Source organism: Tachypleus tridentatus, chromosome 10 (genome assembly GCF_004210375.1).
Source record: "Tachypleus tridentatus isolate NWPU-2018 chromosome 10, ASM421037v1, whole genome shotgun sequence".
NCBI classification, from domain to species: domain Eukaryota; kingdom Metazoa; phylum Arthropoda; class Merostomata; order Xiphosura; family Limulidae; genus Tachypleus; species Tachypleus tridentatus.
Window position 1 is genome coordinate 115,300,244 of NC_134834.1, and position 24,724 is coordinate 115,324,967.

Sequence of the window (24,724 nt, forward strand, 5' to 3'; positions counted from 1 at the left end):
CTTTTCCTTCCTCGGTGGGCAGTACTTTTTTCAGAACAGACGATCTGTCATTGCTCCGTTTGGCCTTCGCATCCGGGCGCAATTGGATGAATTGGGTCTGTCCTTGGATAACATTGCAGATTCCACAGGTTGGCCCATCCCACCATGGCTTATTACAGCCCCCCAAATGTGACCTTTCTTTCAGTCACCTAAAAAAGGCAGATACTCCAGATTGGTAGTACCGTCTTTTATTCAATGAATATCTTTCAAACAATCATTCAGTTCCCATTTATACAGATGGTTCCAAATCAGGTAATTCAGTGGGCTCTGCTATGGGTCAGTAGTTGCGCGCAGAATCCCTTCTACAGCTTCTGTGTTCACTGCTGAACTGTATGCCATATCTCTTGCCCTTGATCATATTGCAGCTGAGCAGTACTCCAACTGCACTATTTATACTGATTCACTTAGTTCTATACTTGCCTTGGAATCGCTACACGTTAGCTCACATCCTATTCTCGCTGATATTCGAAACCGACTGGCCCATTTCTCATTAGCAGCTTCTTCAATCCAGTTTTCTGGATACCAGGCCATGTTGGTATTCGCGGGAACGAGCTTGCAGACATGGCAGCTAAATATGTCTGCTTCAGCACCATCACTCCTATGCCTATTCCGTACATGGACTATGGTGTTGTCTTCAAGGCTCGGCTCCGTGCCAGCTGGCAGTCCACTTGGAGTGAGCAACGTGACAACAAACTTTTTCAAATCAAACCCAAAATTGGACTTTGGCCATCTAGCTTTCATAAAGTTCGGAAGGAGGAAGTTGTTCTCACTAGGCTATGCATTGGTCACAGTTTTTTAACTCATCATTTTCTTTTATCTGGAACTGATGCACCAATGTGTAGTTTGTGTAACACTCAAATCACTATCAGCCACGTTTTACTTTCTTGCCATCGTTACAATTCTCAACGACGGCAATATTTTAAACATATTTTTACCAGGGTCAGTCTGTAACATTGGACAGAGTTATTGGTGGTGGTGACTCTGTCCACCTTGATAATGTTTTTAATTTTTTAATGGCCATTAATCTTTTCAATCTCATTTAAGTGTTGCATATTTATTCATTACACCTTTTTAATTGTGGTTCCTTTTTTACAGTTTTAATCTCTCTCATTCAATTTGACATTGGACAATGGCCAGAACATTAAATAACTCGACACCAGGACTGGAAAGGCCAACTTCAGGTGACTAACGCTACTGTTTGAACTATCCGTTTGAACTACTTAACTTTTTAGTACTGGCCATATTGACTCATAACCCGGAACCAGGACTGGAAAGACCAACTTCAGGTGACTGACGGTGGTTCTTGTACTTACCTGTTAGTCTTCCTGGCGGGTTATGATCATTACCATTCTGCTGCAGGTAGTTCTTTACACTTTGTTGACTGGATGTCAACATTGGTTTTTACGCCATTTTTTGCTTTTATCTTCAATTACTTTTACAAATTTTACTCCATTTACTTGACTTTTATCTTTTTACTGGACATTTGGCTACTCATTGTTACAATTTTGCTATGTATCTTTTAAAACTTCTATTCTTTTACATTTTGATACTGGTTGCTATGACACATAACCTGGAACCAGGACTGGAAAGACCAACTTCAGGTGACTGACGGTGGTTCTTGAACTTACCTGTTTGTCTTGCTGGCGGGTTATGATCATTACCATTTTGCTAGAGTAAATATTTTACAACTTTGAAGACTGGATGTCACCATTGGTGTTTACACCATTTTTTGTTTTAATTGCTGTTTTGTTTTTACCTTCATTTACTTTTACAAATTTTACTCCATTTACTTGACTTTTATCTTTTTACTGGACATTTGGCTACTCATTGTTACAATTTTGCTATGTATCTTTTAAAACTTCTATTCTTTTACATTTTGATACTGGTTGCTATGACACATAACCTGGAACCAGGACTGGAAAGACCAACTTCAGGTGACTGACGATGGTTCTTGAACTTACCTGTTAGTCTTCCTGGCGGGTTATGATCATTACCATTTTGCTAGAGTAAATACCTTACAACTTCTTATACTCTGCCTTCTATCTTAACATTGTAGACTAGGTGTCAACATTGGTTTTATATTTTTTTGTTTTACCTTCATTTCCATTTATGTCTATTACTACATTTATTTTTTTATTTTTTTTTACATTTTTACCGAATGTCTGGTGCAGATAGCCTCGCTGCTTTGTGCCATAAAACACTAAATCAATCAATGAAAAACGGTTATTTGTAACTATATTGGAAATAACTCCATATGGTCTATCTATATTAGCTAACTAATCTTTAAGGTTAGGGTTCTATGAAAAACGGTTATTTGTAACTATATTGGAAATAACTTCATATGGTATATCTATATTAGCTAACTAATCTTTAAGGTTAGGGTTCTATGAAAAACGGTTATTTGTAACTATATTGGAAATAACTTCATATGGTATATCTATATTAGCTAACTAATCTTTAAGGTTAGGGTTCTATGAAAAACGGTTATTTGTAACTATATTGGAAATAACTTCATATGGTATATCTATATTAGCTAACTAATCTTTAAGGTTAGGGTTCTATGAAAAACGGTTATTTGTAACTATATTGGAAATAACTTCATATGGTATATCTATATTAGCTAACTAATCTTTAAGGTTAGGGTTCTATGAAAAACGGTTATTTGTAACTATATTGGAAATAACTCCATATGGTATATCTATATTAGCTAACTAATCTTTAAGGTTAGGGTTCTATGAAAAACGGTTATTTGTAACTATATTGGAAATAACTTCATATGGTATATCTATATTAGCTAACTAATCTTTAAGGTTAGGGTTCTATGAAAAACGGTTATTTGTAACTATATTGGAAATAACTCCATATGGTATATCTATATTAGCTAACTAATCTTTAAGGTTAGGGTTCTGTGAAAACGGTTATTTGTAACTATATTGGAAATAACTTCATATGGTATATCTATATTAGCTAACTAATCTTTAAGGTTAGGGTTCTGTGAAAAACGGTTATTTGTAACTATATTGGAAATAACTCCATATGGTATATCTATATTAGCTAACTAATCTTTAAGGTTAGGGTTCTATGAAAAACGGTTATTTGTAACTATATTGGAAATAACTCCATATGGTATATCTATATTAGCTAACTAATCTTTAAGGTTAGGGTTCTATGAAAAACGGTTATTTGTAACTATATTGGAAATAACTTCATATGGTATATCTATATTAGCTAACTAATCTTTAAGGTTAGGGTTCTATGAAAAACGGTTATTTGTAACTATATTGGAAATAACTCCATATGGTATATCTATATTAGCTAACTAATCTTTAAGGTTAGGGTTCTGTGAAAACGGTTATTTGTAACTATATTGGAAATAACTTCATATGGTATATCTATATTAGCTAACTAATCTTTAAGGTTAGGGTTCTGTGAAAAACGGTTATTTGTAACTATATTGGAAATAACTCCATATGGTATATCTATATTAGCTAACTAATCTTTAAGGTTAGGGTTCTGTGAAAAACGGTTATTTGTAACTATATTGGAAATAACTTCATATGGTATATCTATATTAGCTAACTAATCTTTAAGGTTAGGGTTCTGTGAAAAACGGTTATTTGTAACTATATTGGAAATAACTCCATATGGTATATCTATATTAGCTAACTAATCTTTAAGGTTAGGGTTCTGTGAAAACGGTTATTTGTAACTATATTGGAAATAACTCCATATGGTATATCTATATTAGCTAACTAATCTTTAAGGTTAGGGTTCTGTGAAAAACGGTTATTTGTAACTATATTGGAAATAACTCCATATGGTATATCTATATTAGCTAACTAATCTTTAAGGTTAGGGTTCTGTGAAAAACGGTTATTTGTAACTATATTGGAAATAACTTCATATGGTATATCTATATTAGCTAACTAATCTTTAAGGTTAGGGTTCTGTGAAAACGGTTATTTGTAACTATATTGGAAATAACTCCATATGGTATATCTATATTAGCTAACTAATCTTTAAGGTTAGGGTTCTGTGAAAAACGGTTATTTGTAACTATATTGGAAATAACTTCATATGGTGTATCTATATTAGCTAACTAATCTTTAAGGTTAGGGTTCTGTGAAAAACGGTTATTTGTAACTATATTGGAAATAACTCCATATGGTATATCTATATTAGCTAACTAATCTTTAAGGTTAGGGTTCTGTGAAAAACGGTTATTTGTAACTATATTGGAAATAACTCCATATGGTATATCTATATTAGCTAACTAATCTTTAAGGTTAGGGTTCTGTGAAAAACGGTTATTTGTAACTATATTGGAAATAACTCCATATGGTATATCTATATTAGCTAACTAATCTTTAAGGTTAGGGTTCTGTGAAAAACGGTTATTTCTAACTATATTGGAAATAACTCCATATGGTATATCTATATTAGCTAACTAATCTTTAAGGTTAGGGTTCTGTGAAAAACGGTTATTTGTAACTATATTGGAAATAACTCCATATGGTATATCTATATTAGCTAACTAATCTTTAAGGTTAGGGTTCTGTGAAAAACGGTTATTTGTAACTATATTGGAAATAACTCCATATGGTATATCTATATTAGCTAACTAATCTTTAAGGTTAGGGTTCTGTGAAAAACGGTTATTTGTAACTATATTGGAAATAACTTCATATGGTATATCTATATTAGCTAACTAATCTTTAAGGTTAGGGTTCTGTGAAAAACGGTTATTTGTAACTATATTGGAAATAACTCCATATGGTATATCTATATTAGCTAACTAATCTTTAAGGTTAGGGTTCTGTGAAAACGGTTATTTGTAACTATATTGGAAATAACTTCATATGGTATATCTATATTAGCTAACTAATCTTTAAGGTTAGGGTTCTGTGAAAACGGTTATTTGTAACTATATTGGAAATAACTCCATATGGTATATCTATATTAGCTAACTAATCTTTAAGGTTAGGGTTCTGTGAAAACGGTTATTTGTAACTATATTGGAAATAACTCCATATGGTATATCTATATTAGCTAACTAATCTTTAAGGTTAGGGTTCTGTGAAAAACGGTTATTTGTAACTATATTGGAAATAACTTCATATGGTATATCTATATTAGCTAACTAATCTTTAAGGTTAGGGTTCTATGAAAAACGGTTATTTGTAACTATATTGGAAATAACTTCATATGGTATATCTATATTAGCTAACTAATCTTTAAGGTTAGGGTTCTGTGAAAACGGTTATTTGTAACTATATTGGAAATAACTCCATATGGTATATCTGTATTAGCTAACTAATCTTTAAGGTTAGGGTTCTATGAAAAACGGTTATTTGTAACTATATTGGAAATAACTCCATATGGTATATCTATATTAGCTAACTAATCTTTAAGGTTAGGGTTCTATGAAAAACGGTTATTTGTAACTATATTGGAAATAACTCCATATGGTATATCTATATTAGCTAACTAATCTTTAAGGTTAGGGTTCTATGAAAAACGGTTATTTGTAACTATATTGGAAATAACTTCATATGGTATATCTATATTAGCTAACTAATCTTTAAGGTTAGGGTTCTGTGAAAAACGGTTATTTGTAACTATATTGGAAATAACTCCATATGGTATATCTGTATTAGCTAACTAATCTTTAAGGTTAGGGTTCTATGAAAAACGGTTATTTGTAACTATATTGGAAATAACTCCATATGGTATATCTATATTAGCTAACTAATCTTTAAGGTTAGGGTTCTATGAAAAACGGTTATTTGTAACTATATTGGAAATAACTCCATATGGTATATCTATATTAGCTAACTAATCTTTAAGGTTAGGGTTCTGTACCTTTTATACTTTGAGTTCTTATTATTTCTAACTTTCTAAACAATCGAGCAAATAAAATACAACACTGATTGTACACGAGCATGTGTGACTACACCAGTAACATAGGATGTATAGATATGTTGAGGATGTTTCCCTCATATACTGTGGGGCGGGAATGAGATTCCTGTGTGGAAAGTAACAATTTTTATTGTATCAACCCCCTTGTATGCATTCAGTTGAGAGATTTTGCAGTTGAAAATAAGATGACTTTACACGTACATATAAAAAAAAAATCTGCAGTTGAAATTAAGGATTTTATTCCAGATTGAATGTATATTATTACCCGTGCAGACCAATTTTCCATTTCCAAGGATAGGAAATACATTGAAATTAAATATACGAAAAAGAATAAACTAATCTAGTACAAGATGCTTCGAAGCATTATAGTAAGGAAACATATGTATATCTTTAATAATATAACATTTAACCTGTTGACTGCCAAGTATTTCAGCTGCTACAATACAACTCTCATGCTTCTTCATTTTGTAACTTTTTCGTGACGCCATTTTGGATCGAAAGTGAAACAATTTGTAAGTAGGTCAAATGCATGCATGGTGCTGACATCTAGCGTTGAAGTTTGGTATTATTGAGAACGAATTAACTCGTCCGTGGCACTGTGTTACCGATCGGCTTGGACGAGCTATCTCGTCTACGGCACTGAACAGGTTAATAATTCATAGTAAATATACAATATGCACTTTCAAGACGACTTTATCAGATACGCATGCCTCCACATCTACATGTACTGTTCGAATCATGATGTGTTTAATTGCTGAGGTTCTGAAATTTTACTGAGAACAACCTTAGATATTTTATAGTATTTTTTCTCACTAATGAAATAATCAGTTTTCTTTGGATGAGTTTTCAAAAATGTCTTCGTGTAATATTTTTACTGTGAATAATAAATTATAACGAATCTAATCCGATTGTATGTTGTCAGTATTTAATTCCCGGTTTATAACTGTCATGAAAGACTTTCGTGTCTTGGTGGACAAAGCGCTTAACTCACTATTATACAGTTTATAAAATTTAAATACATAAAACTGTTGCTTCAGCATATTATTACAAACATGGACGACTGTAAGAGAGCATCTGAAATGACCATGAAAATTGACGTGTTAGATGCAATTGCATTTTTAAGTCATTCAATCAAATGCGTAAAAGATGAATGCGTAATAAAGTACTTTCGAAACTGTGGATTTATTCTTGATAATGGAAGAGATTGTGGAGAAGTTGTTTGTTATGACGATTCTAGTGAAATCCAAACTGATTGAAGAGATTGATGCAGATGATTCTGTGAACGCGGAATGTTTTGTGAACGTTGACAAGAATGTTTTAACAGAAACTGATGAAATTGATTTAAAATCTATAATAGAATCTCAAGATGGTAACAGTGTGAGAGATTCAGAAGATGGACAAAATGGAATAGATAGTGAGGAAATAGAAATTCCTACTTCATCACAAGTGTTAAGTTATATTAACTCTATCAAACTGTATGTAAAAATGAAGGGGGAAATGAACTTCATGAAAAGACTGTAGAATTGGTGTTCTCTTTTAACCACGTGAGAAATCCCATTAAAAAAACGAAACAGTTGAAATTGGACACCTTCAAATAAGTTTCATTAATATTTTGTGTACTTGTGTATATTTTGAATGTCTGTTTTTGTTTTTATTCTAATAAATATAGCATAAACAGTATAATAATTTTATTAACAAACATTTTACTTCCCTTGAGTCAAACAAGTATAACGTTCCACTCAAACATTATATATAATTAAGGTAATGCATGTTCACTGTCTAATCCGGAAATTTTACTCGGTACCGTGCGATTCCTCCTTAGACAGGTTTCACTGTAACACACAAAATCATTAACTTTTTAATCTAGCTGGAAAATACCTCATGCAAATACAACTTTTTATTTAAAATATTTGCTTATTAAGAAAGAAGGCAGTGTAATTTATATGTAAAGTATTTGACAAAACTCCCTCTATGTATTCTCTTATCAATGATGAACCGCTGGACGAATTTTCACTAAACCTGACGTGTACACGTAGGACTGTACGATGTGAGAGTGTGTGGGGGTCAGTATCCGATTTTAACCACTTCTGTTCACCTTCCTCTGGAAGCATCATGTATTCCCTTTACTTCACCAAACTTGTAAGCTCCCTCCCCGGGATTTAGATCTGACCCCGGGGAGAATGGTCAGTATCCGAGTTTAACCACTTCTGCTCACCTTCCTCTGGAAGCATCATGTATTCCCTTTACTTCACCAAACCTGTAAGCTCCCTCCCGGGATTTAGATCTGACCCCGGGAGAATGGTCAGTATCCGAGTTTAACCACTTCTGCTCACCTTCCTCTGGAAGCATCATGTATTCCCTTTACTTCACCAAACCTGTAAGCTCCCTCCCCGGGATTTAGATCTGACCCCGGGGAGAATGGTCAGTATCCGAGTTTAACCACTTCCGCTCACCTTCCTCTGGAAGCATCATGTATTCCCTTTACTTCACCAAACCTGTAAGCTCCCTCCCCGGGATTTAGATCTGACCCCGCTATGATATTCTGGAGTTCTTGTAACGGCCCTGTCGGCACATTTTAACAATTTTAACAATGTTATATTCTCGTTTTTCTAATATTATGCGCTCTTTTCTCACTGCAGAAGCCCCCGTTCTTTAAATATAATGTATTTCTCTTTTCTTTTTTAATTTGGGTATTTGCGTATAGTTATAAAGCAACGTGCATGAGGGCCTCGTAACACATGGGTTTAACGGTTTGTGATGGAGAATCCGAAAAAGGTACAGAATTCATTAGAAACAATCGAGTGTAGGGGTATTCTAACCAGAAATTACGTCAGTTATTGATAATAGAAAGTACTGTATCCTAGACAGGGTATCGTGTGATACGTAGCGCATTATGGCATTTCTTACTAAACTAATTTGTTTGAACGACAATTCCTGCCCCCCACCCCACCCCCATCCTACACGCTCGCGCGACCGCACTTTGGAAATTTGAAGCACGTGAATGAATAATTTCGTGTGGGTGGGATGTATTATTGGTCAAGTAATCTATGTTCTAATTCTAATCCAGTTATTTGTTGTTGTTTTTTCTGAGAAAGTCGTAAATAAATACTTTTGTGCATTGCTAGAAGGTACATCTCTTGAAAGTACGTAACAGGACAAATGTCACGTGATAAAGGTGTTGCATATAAAGATCGCCACGTGTGGGTAGGTGGGTGGGTGTAGGTGGAAGTTTTCTCGAATCAATGGAAAACCTTTCACGGTGAAAAAATAAAACAAGGAAATATTCCATCTTGCCATTCTACCACGAAATATGAAGATGGAGAAGAGAAAACTTAGAATCGTTGTAATGTTGTGTTACTTGCAGAACACAACTCATGAAAACGTTCGGGAAATCGTAAAGGGTGTAAAGGCGAATCGCGTCGCGAAAAGTTTGGAGGATTGTTAATAGAATTCTCTGACGTAATTATCTGAAGGTTTCGTAATAGAATCACTCCTTGTAAATATTTGGAAAGTTTCTAATAGAATCATGTTATGTAATTTTCTGAAGGTTTCAAAGTATGATCACTCCTTGTAAATATCTGGAGGGTTGATAACAGAATTGTGTTTAGAGATTTAATAATAAAATCACTTCGTGTGTTACGAGTGTTTAGTAGAATCACCAAATGTAAACGGTCGTAAGTTTGATGTTTAGTCATTTCACTTTAATAATTTATAGGTTGATAACAGAATCGTATATAGCTGAGCCATATGTGTGAAGGTTTATGTAGTAGAATCATGTGTATTTAAAAGGAAGTCACATATGTCCGGAAGTTAATAGAGAAAGTGGACATTTTGAAATAGTATTAATTATACAATATTACACATAATTCTTTCCAGACTTCTATACCCTCGATATTTAGGTTAGGAAAAGAACGTTGAAAACACATTATTAAACATCATAGTCGATTATAATTAACTGATATTATAAAAATAATTGTTGAATGAAAGTAAAGTACGAATTTGGGAAGCATACATTTTAAGACGACTGTTAGAAACAGACATGTAGAGTCCAAACACACGTTTTATACTTTGAATTTAAGTGATTGAATTTGAAATGTCACGTGAGAGTAAGTCAAGGTTCTCCCATTCAAATCATCCACCACATTGTAATATGGCTACAAAAACTATCAAAACGCAACTAACAAGCTTTAATAGTCTAAGTCGTTATGGTCGGGTCGCTTCTAAACCTTACATCTATATTGTAATGGTAAATGTCACGTCGCTGCTAAACCTTACATCTATATTGTAATGGTAAATATCACGTCGCTTCTAAACCTCACATCTATATTGTAATGGTAAATATCACGTCGCTGCTGAACCTTACATTTATATTGTAATGGTAAATATCACGTCGCTGCTAAACCTTACATCTATATTGTAATGGTAAATGTCACGTCGCTGCTAAACCTTACATCTATATTGTAATGGTAAATGTCACGTCGCTGCTAAACCTCACATCTATATTGTAATGGTAAATGTCACGTCGCTGCTGAACCTCACATCTATATTGTAATGGTAAATATCACGTCGCTGCTGAACCTCACATCTATATTGTAATGGTAAATATCACGTCGCTGCTGAACCTTACATTTATATTGTAATGGTAAATATCACGTCGCTGCTAAACCTTACATCTATATTGTAATGGTAAATGTCACGTCGCTGCTAAACCTTACATCTATATTGTAATGGTAAATGTCACGTCGCTGCTAAACCTCACATCTATATTGTAATGGTAAATGTCACGTCGCTGCTGAACCTCACATCTATATTGTAATGGTAAATATCACGTCGCTGCTGAACCTCACATCTATATTGTAATGGTAAATATCACGTCGCTGCTGAACCTTACATCTATATTGTAATGGTAAATTCCACGTCGCTGCTAAACCTTACATCTATATTGTAATGGTAAATATCACGTCGCTGCTAAACCTTACATCTATATTGTAATGGTAAATATCACGTCGCTGCTAAACCTCACATCTATATTGTAATGGTAAATATCACGTCGCTGCTAAACCTCACATCTATATTGTAATGGTAAATATCACGTCGCTGCTAAACCTCACATCTATATTGTAATGGTAAATATCACGTCGCTGCTAAACCTCACATCTATATTGTAATGGTAAATATCACGTCGCTGCTAAACCTTACATCTGTATTGTAATGGTAAATGTCATGTTGCTGCTAAACCTTACATCTATATTGTAATGGTAAATATCATGTCGCTGCTAAACCTTACATCTATATTGTAATGGTAAATATCACGTCGCTACTAAACCTTACATCTATATTGTAATGGTAAATGTCACGTCGCTGCTAAACCTTACATCTATATTGTAATGGTAAATATCACGTCGCTGCTAAACCTTACATCTATATTGTAATGGTAAATATCACGTCGCTGCTAAACCTTACATCTATATTGTAATGGTAAATGTCACGTCGCTGCTAAACCTTACATCTGTATTGTAATGGTAAATATCACGTCGCTACTAAACCTTACATCTATATTGTAATGGTAAATGTCATGTTGCTGCTAAACCTTACATCTATATTGTAATGGTAAATATCACGTCGCTGCTGAACCTTACATCTGTATTGTAATGGTAAATATCACGTCGCTGCTAAACCTTACATCTATATTGTAATGGTAAATATCACGTCGCTGCTAAACCTCACATCTATATTGTAATGGTAAATATCACGTCGCTGCTAAACCTTACATCTATATTGTAATGGTAAATATCACGTCGCTACTAAACCTTACATCTATATTGTAATGGTAAATATCACGTCGCTGCTAAACCTTACATCTGTATTGTAATGGTAAATATCACGTCGCTGCTAAACCTTACATCTGTATTGTAATGGTAAATGTCATGTTGCTGCTAAACCTTACATCTATATTGTAATGGTAAATATCACGTCGCTGCTAAACCTTACATCTATATTGTAATGGTAAATATCACGTCGCTACTAAACCTTACATCTATATTGTAATGGTAAATGTCACGTCGCTGCTAAACCTTACATCTATATTGTAATGGTAAATATCACGTCGCTGCTAAACCTTACATCTATATTGTAATGGTAAATATCACGTCGCTGCTAAACCTTACATCTATATTGTAATGGTAAATATCACGTCGCTGCTAAACCTTACATCTATATTGTAATGGTAAATATCACGTCGCTGCTAAACCTTACATCTATATTGTAATGGTAAATGTCACGTCGCTGCTAAACCTTACATCTATATTGTAATGGTAAATATCACGTCGCTGCTAAACCTTACATCTATATTGTAATGGTAAATATCACGTCGCTGCTAAACCTTACATCTATATTGTAATGGTAAATATCACGTCGCTACTAAACCTTACATCTATATTGTAATGATAAATGTCACGTCGCTGCTAAACCTTACATCTATATTGTAATGGTAAATATCACGTCGCTGCTAAACCTTACATTTATATTGTAATGGTAAATGTCACGTCGCTGCTAAACCTTACATCTATATTGTAATGGTAAATGTCACGTCGCTTCTAAACCTTACATCTATATTGTAATGGTAAATATCACGTCGCTGCTAAACCTTACATCTATATTGTAATGGTAAATGTCACGTCGCTTCTAAACCTTACATCTATATTGTAATGGTAAATGTCACGTCGCTGCTAAACCTTACATCCATATTGTAATGGTAAATATCACGTCGCTGCTAAACCTTACATCTATATTGTAATGGTAAATATCACGTCGCTGCTAAACCTTACATCTATATTGTAATGGTAAATATCACGTCGCTGCTAAACCTTACATCTATATTGTAATGGTAAATATCACGTCGCTGCTAAACCTTACATCTATATTGTAATGGTAAATGTCACGTCGCTGCTAAACCTTACATCCATATTGTAATGGTAAATGTCACGTCGCTGCTAAACCTTACATCCATATTGTAATGGTAAATATCACGTCGCTGCTAAACCTTACATCTATATTGTAATGGTAAATGTCACGTCGCTGCTAAACCTTACATCTATATTGTAATGGTAAATATCACGTCGCTGCTAAACCTTACATCTATATTGTAATGGTAAATATCACGTCGCTGCTAAACCTCACATCTATATTGTAATGGTAAATGTCACGTCGCTGCTAAACCTCACATCTATATTGTAATGGTAAATGTCACGTCGCTGCTAAACCTTACATCCATATTGTAATGGTAAATATCACGTCGCTGCTAAACCTTACATCTATATTGTAATGGTAAATGTCACGTTGCTGCTAAACCTTACATCCATATTGTAATGGTAAATATCACGTCGCTGCTAAACCTTACATCTATATTGTAATGGTAAATGTCACGTTGCTGCTAAACCTTACATCCATATTGTAATGGTAAATATCACGTCGCTGCTAAACCTTGCATCTATATTGTAATGGTAAATATCACGTCGCTTCTAAACCTTGCATCTATATTGTGGTAGCTATTCTTTTTTGAATCACGGTTTACCCTCTGAGATATAACATTAAAGACACAAGTCACTGAAGGCTGCTTCTGTTTTGTCTCAAATTTCTGTTGCCGAGACAATTTAGAAATATTTGTTCTGTATTACTCCACGCTCGGCAAAAACAGTTGAAAACAACTGAGCATGATTTTATAACACGTTCCTAAACGTTACCAGAATGACTTAAGTAATAAACACAGATTTGTAGAGAAAAGTTATTCAAACCGAAGGTGGCTTCTTATATATATATATATATATATATATATATATACACACACGCATACATGTGTGATAACTTTAATTTTACGATACGGATGCTTTAGTGATTTACAGTTGGAGCCCATAATTTCATCCTTTTACCCCAATGCATCTAGTCTAAATATTTCTTTAACTACCCCAGTTGGCAAGTATACAGGCTTTGAGTGATAAGGTTTGGGGCTCGCTTCATCGTGGTGGATAATAAAATGTAAACAGGTGACTGTTTAACTTTGCACTGGAAAACAACATCGTTTTGTTAACCTATGTTCACGGAAAACATTTTCTTTAAATTAACAAATGTTGCAAGGTTAGTTCCACTTTACCAAAAGTTTTCAACTGTGGTGTTTCTTAGTAAACTTTAAGACAACGGATTTCTAAACGCAAGATGAATCCAACGACTCAGTAAATCGTAAATTTATTGGCTTACAACTTACTTCTTTGTGTTTCTACAGTTACGCCGACGCTGGTTCTTTGGTGGATCTGTGGGAATCTCTCGGCCTTACAGGAGGCATGCGTTTCCTCAAGGTAAGAATATTTTCATGTTATATCTTGAGTCAATGCTAGTGACTAGCGTTTTATGATGCGCACGCAAGATTCGGTTAACAAATTTCATTTGGAGTTTGTTTGTTTGTTTTTCTCCCGCAGTCTTTGTCCGAGTACCAGGAAAGAGTTGACAGACTCGTCGACAGTGCTTTTAGCGACGCTCTTACTTAGATATACCTTGAGGTTAACGAGGGTTTGTCGCAGTTCAATGGAACGCTTTCTCCCCTTATCTCCAATAACAACAAAGTCTGAGAGGAGCGCGCGCGAGAGAGATTTCCTCTTGTTTCTCGTTGTGTATAGCGAAGTAAAGAAATAGAGAAAGGAAGGCGCACGAAGTCGCCAGCATAGCCAAAACCAAACCCGTTACCAAGGGTGGGTTAACTATTGATGTCTCTTCACTCCATTCACACGAGATGTACACCAGTACCCTTTCAAGGCATGACGCTGGCAGTTTCCCACACTTCCTTTAGGGTTGAAGTTGGTTTTTGGGCTGGACAATTCATTGTAGAATGTTAGAATAAATTCTAAAAATTAAAACAACAACAACAAAAAACATACTCCAATTTACTTACCAGGTGGAGTTGATTTATTCTAATAATAATTGTGAGAGAGTTGATATATTGACTACAGTCATAGTCACTGTACGTATTACATAGAAAGTACACTTAATTACACATATATACATGCATAATGAATAAAGTACATTTTCGTTACCTAACATTCCACCAGGTAGTACTAAGTAATCGTCTGTTTTGGTAGTAACATTTTGCACCATCTTAACTGTAGTATTGAAGACAGCCCTTGGAAATAAGGGACTAAACTATCTGTATTAACATTTTGCACCATCTTAACTGTAGTATTGAAGACAGCCCTTGGAAATAAGGGACTAAACTATCTGTATTAACACTTTGCACCATCTTAACTGTAGTATTGAAGACAGCCCTTGGAAATAAGGGATTAAACTATCTGTATTAACACCTTACACCATCTTAACTGTAGTATTGAAGACAGCCCTTGGAAATAAGGGATTAAACTATCTGTATTAACACTTTACACCATCTTAACTGTAGTATTGAAGACAGCCCTTGGAAATAAGGGACTAAACTATCTGTATTAACACTTTGCACCATCTTAACTGTAGTATTGAAGACAGCCCTTGGAAATAAGGGACTAAACTATCTGTATTAACTCTGCTCCATCTTAACTGTAGTATTGAAGACAGCTCTTGGAAATAAGGGACTAAACTATCTGTATTAACACTTTACACCATCTTAACTGTACTATTGAAGACAGTCCTTGGAAATAAGGGACTAAACTATCTGTATTAACACTTTGCACCATCTTAACTGTAGTATTGAAGACAGCCCTTGGAAATAAGGGACTAAACTATCTGTATTAACTCTTTGCTCCATCTTAACTGTAGTATTGAAGACAGCTCTTGGAAATAAGGGACTAAACTATCTGTATTAACACTTTACACCATCTTAACTGTAGTATTGAAGACAGTCCTTGGAAATAAGGGACTAAACTATCTGTATTAACACTTTGCACCATCTTAACTGTAGTATTGAAGACAGCCCTTGGAAATAAGGGACTAAACTATCTGTATTAACTCTTTGCTCCATCTTAACTGTAGTATTGAAGACAGCCCTTGGAAATAAGGGACTAAACTATCTGTATTAACACTTTACACCATCTTAACTGTAGTATTGAAGACAGTCCTTGGAAATAAGGGACTAAACTATCTGTATTAACACTTTGCACCATCTTAACTGTAGTATTGAAGACAGCCCTTGGAAATAAGGGACTAAACTATCTGTATTAACTCTTTGCTCCATCTTAACTGTAGTATTGAAGACAGCCCTTGGAAATAAGGGACTAAACTATCTGTATTAACTCTTTGCTCCATCTTAACTGTAGTATTGAAGACAGCCCTTGGAAATAAGAGACTAAACTATCTGTATTAACACTTTGCACCATCTTAACTGTAGTATTGAAGACAGTCCTTGGAAATAAGGGACTAAACTATCTGTATTAACACTTTGCACCATCTTAACTGTAGTATTGAAGACAGCCCTTGGAAATAAGGGACTAAACTATCTGTATTAACTCTTTGCTCCATCTTAACTGTAGTATTGAAGACAGCTCTTGGAAATAAGGGACTAAACTATCTGTATTAACACTTTACACCATCTTAACTGTACTATTGAAGACAGTCCTTGGAAATAAGGGACTAAACTATCTGTATTAACACTTTGCACCATCTTAACTGTAGTATTGAAGACAGCCCTTGGAAATAAGGGACTAAACTATCTGTATTAACACTTTGCACCATCTTAACTGTAGTATTGAAGACAGCCCTTGGAAATAAGGGACTAAACTATCTGTATTAACTCTTTGCTCCATCTTAACTGTAGTATTGAAGACAGCTCTTGGAAATAAGGGACTAAACTATCTGTATTAACACTTTACACCATCTTAACTGTAGTATTGAAGACAGTCCTTGGAAATAAGGGACTAAACTATCTGTATTAACACTTTGCACCATCTTAACTGTAGTATTGAAGACAGCCCTTGGAAATAAGGGACTAAACTATCTGTATTAACACTTTACACCATCTTAACTGTAGTATTGAAGACAGTCCTTGAAAATAAGGGACTAAACTATCTGTATTAACACTTTGCACCATCTTAACTGTAGTATTGAAGACAGCCCTTGGAAATAAGGGACTAAACTATCTGTATTAACTCTTTGCTCCATCTTAACTGTAGTATTGAAGACAGCCCTTGGAAATAAGGGACTAAACTATCTGTATTAACTCTTTGCTCCATCTTAACTGTAGTATTGAAGACAGCCCTTGGAAATAAGAGACTAAACTATCTGTATTAACACTTTGCACCATCTTAACTGTAGTATTGAAGACAGTCCTTGGAAATAAGGGACTAAACTATCTGTATTAACACTTTGCACCATCTTAACTGTAGTATTGAAGACAGCCCTTGGAAATAAGGGACTAAACTATCTGTATTAACTCTTTGCTCCATCTTAACTGTAGTATTGAAGACAGCCCTTGGAAATAAGGGACTAAACTATCTGTATTAACTCTTTGCTCCATCTTAACTGTAGTATTGAAGACAGCCCTTGGAAATAAGAGACTAAACTATCTGTATTAACACTTTGCACCATCTTAACTGTAGTATTGAAGACAGTCCTTGGAAATAAGGGACTAAACTATCTGTATTAACACTTTGCACCATCTTAACTGTAGTATTGAAGACAGCCCTTGGAAATAAGGGACTAAACTATCTGTATTAACTCTTTGCTCCATCTTAACTGTAGTATTGAAGACAGCTCTTGGAAATAAGGGACTAAACTATCTGTATTAACACTTTACACCATCTTAACTGTACTATTGAAGACAGTCCTTGGAAATAAGGGACTAAACTATCTGTATTAACACTTTGCACCATCTTAACTGTAGTATTGAAGACAGCCCTTGGAAATAAGGGACTAAACTATCTGTATTAACACTTTGCACCATCTTAACTGTAGTATTGAAGACAGCCCTTGGAAATAAGGGACTAAACTATCTGTATTAACTCTTTGCTCCATCTTAACTGTAGTATTGAAGACAGCTCTTGGAAATAAGGGACTAAACTATCTGTATTAACACTTTACACCATCTTAACTGTAGTATTGAAGACAGTCCTTGGAAATAAGGGACTAAACTATCTGTATTAACACTTTGCACCATCTTAACTGTAGTATTGAAGACAGCCCTTGGAAATAAGGGACTAAACTATCTGTATTAACACTTTACACCATCTTAACTGTAGTATTGAAGACAGTCCTTGAAAATAAGGGACTAAACTATCTGTATTAACACTTTGCACCATCTTAACTGTAGTATTGAAGACAGCCCTTGGAAATAAGGGACTAAACTATCTGTATTAACTCTTTGCTCCATCTTAACTGTAGTATTGAAGACAGCCCTTGGAAATAAGGGACTAAACTATCTGTATTAACTCTTTGCTCCATCTTAACTGTAGTATTGAAGACAGCCCTTGGAAATAAGAGACTAAACTATCTGTATTAACACTTTGCACCATCTTAACTGTAGTATTGAAGACAGTCCTTGGAAATAAGGGACTAAACTATCTGTATTAACACTTTGCACCATCTTAACTGTAGTATTGAAGACAGCCCTTGGAAATAAGGGACTAAACTATCTGTATTAACTCTTTGCTCCATCTTAACTGTAGTATTGAAGACAGCTCTTGGAAATAAGGGACTAAACTATCTGTATTAACACTTTACACCATCTTAACTGTAGTATTGAAGACAGTCTTTGGAAATAAGGGACTAAACTATCTGTATTAACACTTTGCACCATCTTAACTGTAGTATTGAAGACAGCCCTTGGAAATAAGGGACTAAACTATCTGTATTAACTCTTTGCTCCATCTTAACTGTAGTATTGAAGACAGCCCTTGGAAATAAGGGACTAAACTATCTCAGATATTTTAACTCTACAAATTCGTTTCTGTAAAGTAATTGAGAACATTTTTTTTTATTCTACCCTTAGTTTTTTTCGTGATAAGAATCAATTCTACTTTCACTGGGTTGAGTTCAGTGGCAAAACAAGACCGGAATCGTAATGGTTTGGTCCACAAAGAGTTTTATCGGCTCTGCTTTTAGTGTAGCCAAGTAATAAAATAATAGCAAAACAGATTCGTAACTGAAACTACTTAGAAACGCGAGCGCGCGCGCACAGAGGTACAGACAATCGCACGAACCTCCATGTTATGATAAACGGTTATAAAAATGATGGGCGTGGCCTACCTATTAGCGTGCCTGAATTGTGAAATCTAGAAGCGTGGCTCACGTCTTCCTGTTTTGATAATGGGGCTTGGGGAGATAAGAAGGTTACAGTCAAACTTCGGTCAAATGAAAGTAACCCGAGATTTGGCAGAGTGAGGTTACTGACAAGCCGTCTTCTTTTGTAGTCTGGGCTGAAAGTTGCCCACTTGGTAACGTACAGGACCTTGTACTTTCAATTCCCGTTCACGTTCTATTATACCCCATTCAAAGAACAATTAACACTATGTATTGCGCCCTGAAAAGCTGTGGGTGCATTTCAGAAGATGATCTCAGCGTTTTTGGTGGGTGCTGTTGACTAACTGCCTTCACTCTAATTTATCAGCCCAAGTGTATTGATAACAATAATTAGTAAGCTTTTGTGTTATTATCAACTCTGTCGTAAAGAACGTACATACTTAGGAACACAATGAATGTAAAAAATGTACAAGTTTTGTATTTGTCACCAACTGTCGTCGTTTTACTTTCTTAGTGTTCATAGACTTGATGTTAAAGTTACGTGGTGTATTTAAGAGAATTACATAATTCAAGAAATAAATTATCCTACGTATTCCTGCGTGGCGCATGCACAATAAAAAATTTTAGTTAGGACTATTATATTGTTTTGTTCAGAGATGCAGAGAGTATTGTTTGATTTTATTTTTTTCATATCACACTGATGGAGGAAATCACTCACAGTATTCATATATTGTTAGAACGCTTAAAAATTCCAATAATCCAGTTTTTATTTATTGTAATTTTAAATAAAGTACGACTTGATGTGCGATCAGAAATCGTCTGGGAGAAGGTGCCAAAGCTGATTTCATTTCTGATGAGGAGTGCAATTTGAGTCGACTGAGTTCTTACCAGTCCATCTAAATCATTGTTGTTAGGTTCGAATTGTTAGCTACACGAGGGTTATGTGTGCTAGCCCTCCCTGAATTAACAGTGAAGAGACAAGAGGAAAGGCAGCTAGTTATCACCACCCACCGCCAACTTTTAGGCTACTCCTTTTTACCAACGAATGGCGGGTTGGTCGTCACGTCATAACGTACCTACGACTAAAAAGGCGAACATGTTTGGTCGGATAAGGATTGGAACCCACAGCCCGAGTCGAGCGCCCTACTCACCTGACCATGCCGGGCTAAAAACATTATTAAACATATGTTACTAAATTGAAATTTATGATTTTAACTGGGCAATGTTGTTTGGCTTCAGTTTCATTTTACAGTGGAACAGGAGGATTGCCAACAGTCGGCTTGTTCTTTAAGAGTATAAATGTAATATTTGTGCCTAAAATGCTGTTATTCTGCAACATTATTAGCAGTCAGAATGTATACAAAGCACCATCTGCCTGACTGAACTCGTTATGTTACGTGCATTTTATTCAAACATAAATAGTCTTATATTCTGATTGCGCCGTGCCACCTTGCATCTGGATTCGAAACAAACTCAATTCCAAAAGATATATCCCCCCCCAATGTTATTGAAGGGACCACTTAATGTCCTTATTTCACTGTTTTTTACCATCGACTCAATAGAGATTTTATATACAATACCTTCGATTCCCCTCTGTGGACTTAGCAGGTAGCCTGATGTGGTTTTGCTATAAGAAAAACGCACAAACACATATACAAAACCTAAGGAAACTCTATGTTGCTCTAACGGAGTGATATAAATCCTGTAAATAATTTCCGACACCCTGTAAGTTGGTACACTTTCTAGAACATTCATTGTGTTCATTTTTTAAAACAGTTGCTAAAGTCGGCTCCAGGTGGCGTCTCATTATAGAGTTCTATCAACTACATTCCATATATACAATCATTCCCGAAACAATTTCTCAAATCACGTGCCCCAGTATATAAAACTGTCGAAGTCCATCCCCATACGTGTTGTTAATGTGAACACATTATTGTTCCGGGTTAAGTGTCATAGGGATTTCTTATTAATGTTTCAGAAAGTTACTGAATTATTATTCCGGATTAAGCACTCTGTGCAATATGCTGAACTCGTCCTGTGAAATCATTTTAGAAACGACTATTCAAGTGTTCTTTTGGTTTAACACTCCAATACGAAGAGATGTGAACTTCTTCCATCTGCGGAGCGCGTAAGTCTTATTTAATAAACTTTCCACCGAACCGATTCTCAAATTTCAGTTTTTTGCTAGTTCTAACGCAATATAACGTCTGTTGTTTTCTTTATCAGCCGCAAATATATACAAAACATTTTCTCATACAACTTACAATAGTGTGAAGTTAATGTAATAGGTTGTGAGAACGGAAAACGTTTCGTACATTTTACCTTTTCCATCCTTCCCCCTCTCTCACCCCCTCTTCCCCGTTTCAAACGATAAAACTAGCGGATTATTTCTTAACCGTCTTTGTTCGATGTATTATTACAAACGTGTATTTGACTTGCTCTGCGTAACATCCTTGCCACACAAGCACAACCTATACACAAACAGGTCTACTCACACACTTTACGATGTTGCTTAATGGTTGATCGACTGCGTACGTTAAGAGAGAAAAATAATTCCAAGTTTCATCTGTTTTACTACAAGTGACATGCGAGGACGGTGAGATGAAAACTACGTAAGCTATAACCTCTGTAAGAGAAGAAATTCAATGGCCAATCAACGTTTCGCTCAAATTACCTTGTTGGGAACCGAAAGAGAGGATGCTTATAGGTCACTTATTGGCTAAGGCAAAAAGTTCCCAAACTTTTGTCGTCTTGTCTCTTCTTCCCCTAGGGGCCCGACATGGCCAAGCGTGTTAATGTGTGCGACTCGTAATCCGAGGGTCGCGGGTTCGCAACCCCATCGCGCCAAACATATTCGTCCTTTTAGCCGTGGGGGCGTTATAATGTGACGGTCAATCCCACTATTCGTTGGTAAAAGAGTAGCCCAAGAGTTGGCGGTGGGTGGTGATGACTAGCTGCCTTCCCTCTAGTTTTACACTGCTAAATTAGGGACGGCTAGCACAGATAGCCCTCGAGTAGCTTTGTGCGAAATTCAAAAACAAACAAACAAACTCTTTCCCCCTAATAAGCATGTTTTTGTTGGGTTTATTTGCGAGTCCTTCTGTTTTTTTATTTAAACTAAAGAGTGAATTAAGTGACGAAGTATAATACACGAATGCGCAATGTTGTTGTTGTAAATAATTATTTCCATTAATAAAACAGATAGTAGATGTACTTCCCTAACGTTTTCTGTTCCAAGAGTAAATAAAGGCAAAATAGAGTACAATTATTTTTTCTTTTGAAGTTCGTATCATGCTGTGATGGGCCCTATGGAGTTCATAATTATTCTCGTGATTCATAGCACGCGCAAGTTTTATTTTACCGACACCACGACAGTACAAATTGCAATATTGTGTTTTATGTGATGTTATTTTAGTATCAATTGGCTGACAGACAACACACTAAAGTTTAATGGTGCAAGTGGTTAAAACAGATGATTCCTCGAGATGGCCTTAGACTCCTTTAAGGGAAACTAAAACGTTTAATTTTGAGTTGTAATGTTGACTCTATCCTAATCACACACACACACCCTGCTGAGCTAAGGAAAAACTACTAGGAAGGCTGTAGATTAATACTAAATACGTTTTACATAAATCCAAATGAAACATGTCAGCACGTACAAATAGAAAAAGAAAACATAGCATCAGTACCATTGGGTGTGTTATTTTCTGTTTTTAATATGAGAAAATTAAAAACCAGTGCCTACGATCGTTACTAAGGCGAGTTTTGATTTATCGTATGTGTGCCTGTTTCGTTGCAGAATTTTTCCAGTAGAGAAGAAACGGAAGCGAGAGTATACGCAGTAGACGCGTAAAAGACAGAGATAATGCTGTAAAAAATGCACATATATTATTATTCTTATTGTTAGTAATATAGGTGTCGCATTTCTTGTGCTTTAATGCCACTTCGGAGCAGGTGTTTATAGATGAGCCAGACTTACTGAGTCACGCAGTTAATCAACTGTACACCAGGTGATTACTACGTTACATTCTTTAGCAGCTCACCCACGGGCTATGCCTAATTACTCACAACGTAGGTTTGGTAATTTAGTTATATAGACCAATAACATTGATCACAGTGCACGTTCCCTCGTGATTCTCCAGTGGAACTCCTTGGCTCTATGCGCTTTACATATTCCGTGACCAAACAAGTTTTTGAATGCGAGAGGTTTTTCTCTTCATTTGGTGCAGTAAACAAACGGTAGAATGGTGTGTTGGTCACGTATCCACGAGTTTGAATCCGATGTGATTTGGAAGAAACTGGAGGTGGGCAGGGTACAAGTCACGTAACTTGTGTATACGTATACTGCAGTGAGAAAAATAAACCTACCGTTATCTCATAGTTATTTCTAAACATGAACTTTTATCATGCGCATCAAAATATGGGACATACACTCACGCATGACCCAGTTATTCACAATACCGCATGTTCCTACATGTTCATCCTTTCAGCCGTGGGGGCGATATAATTTGACGGTCAGTCCCACTATTCGTTGGTAAAAGAGTAGCTTAAGAGTTGGCGGTGGGTGGTGATGACTAGCTGCCTTCCCTCTAGTCTTACACTGCTAAATTAGGGACGGCTAGCGCAGATAGTCCTCGTGTAGCTTTGCGCGAAATTCAGATCAAACCAAATCCTTTCAATGATTTTGAAAGTAATACACGTTATTCTGCTTCGTATAATGTATGTTAACCTCGGGTATCAAGTGTCTGTAAAAACTTTCGTCACAAACATGAGGTTCGGAAGCCTTTCGTATAGTTTAGGCTTAACAACGATCAAACCAAAACCAGTTAGTATTTCTTAAAACAACGTATCAGGTGAAGCATCAGTACACTAATATTGTAAGAATGTAACTTATAATTAAAATAGAGAGAAAATAGAAAATATGATTGCTGGTGTGACCCTTAAAGTTAACAACGATTCTGACGTGTGTGTTAGCGTATATATATGTAGTTATGGATGTTCTGTGCGATTCGTGATATCCTCTTATATGTTCAGAAGACAGTTAGTTCATTCGTAAGATTGATGGCCTTACTGTAATGGCCCGATTTCATGCGATGTCTGGAAATATTCAGTAAAAGCACACTTGTTTTAACCCTCATATTACCGATTTGTGTGAGGTCCAGGTAGTCCATTGTATTGACTGATGTTCTTGTTTGTTTTTTGCCTGTTTCGTTATGTAGTGTGACGAACGAAATAAACACTTAATTTTTATGTGAATCGCCAAATAAACCCCAGCAATAATTATTGAATTTAAATGGAATTATTTTGTTATTAGAGGGCCTGACATGGACTGATGGTCAGGGTGCTTGACTGGCAAACTGAGGGTCGCAGATATCGAATCGCCGTGACACCAAACATTTTCTCTCCTTCAGCTGTGGGACGTTATAATGCGTTAGGAAATCCCACTGTTTGTTGTTAAGAGAAGCCCTAAATGAGTCAGTGTGTGGCGCTCACGAGCTGCCTTCCCCCTTTATTCTGTCACTGCTCTATTAGGGACGGCTAGCACAGATAGCCTTCGTGT

General features: G+C 35.6%; 1 protein-coding gene across 2 annotated transcripts in view; it reads left to right on the top strand.

The window, feature by feature from the left end:
- LOC143230126 (ninein-like protein) overlaps positions 1-24,724 on the top strand; it is a 113,435-nt gene that overhangs the window by 53,269 nt on the left and 35,442 nt on the right. For both annotated transcript variants that reach the window (XM_076463178.1, XM_076463179.1), the window contains exon 3: positions 14,237-14,309. In XM_076463178.1, the coding sequence (XP_076319293.1) occupies positions 14,237-14,309 (73 nt within the window). The remainder of the gene's footprint in view (positions 1-14,236; positions 14,310-24,724) is intronic.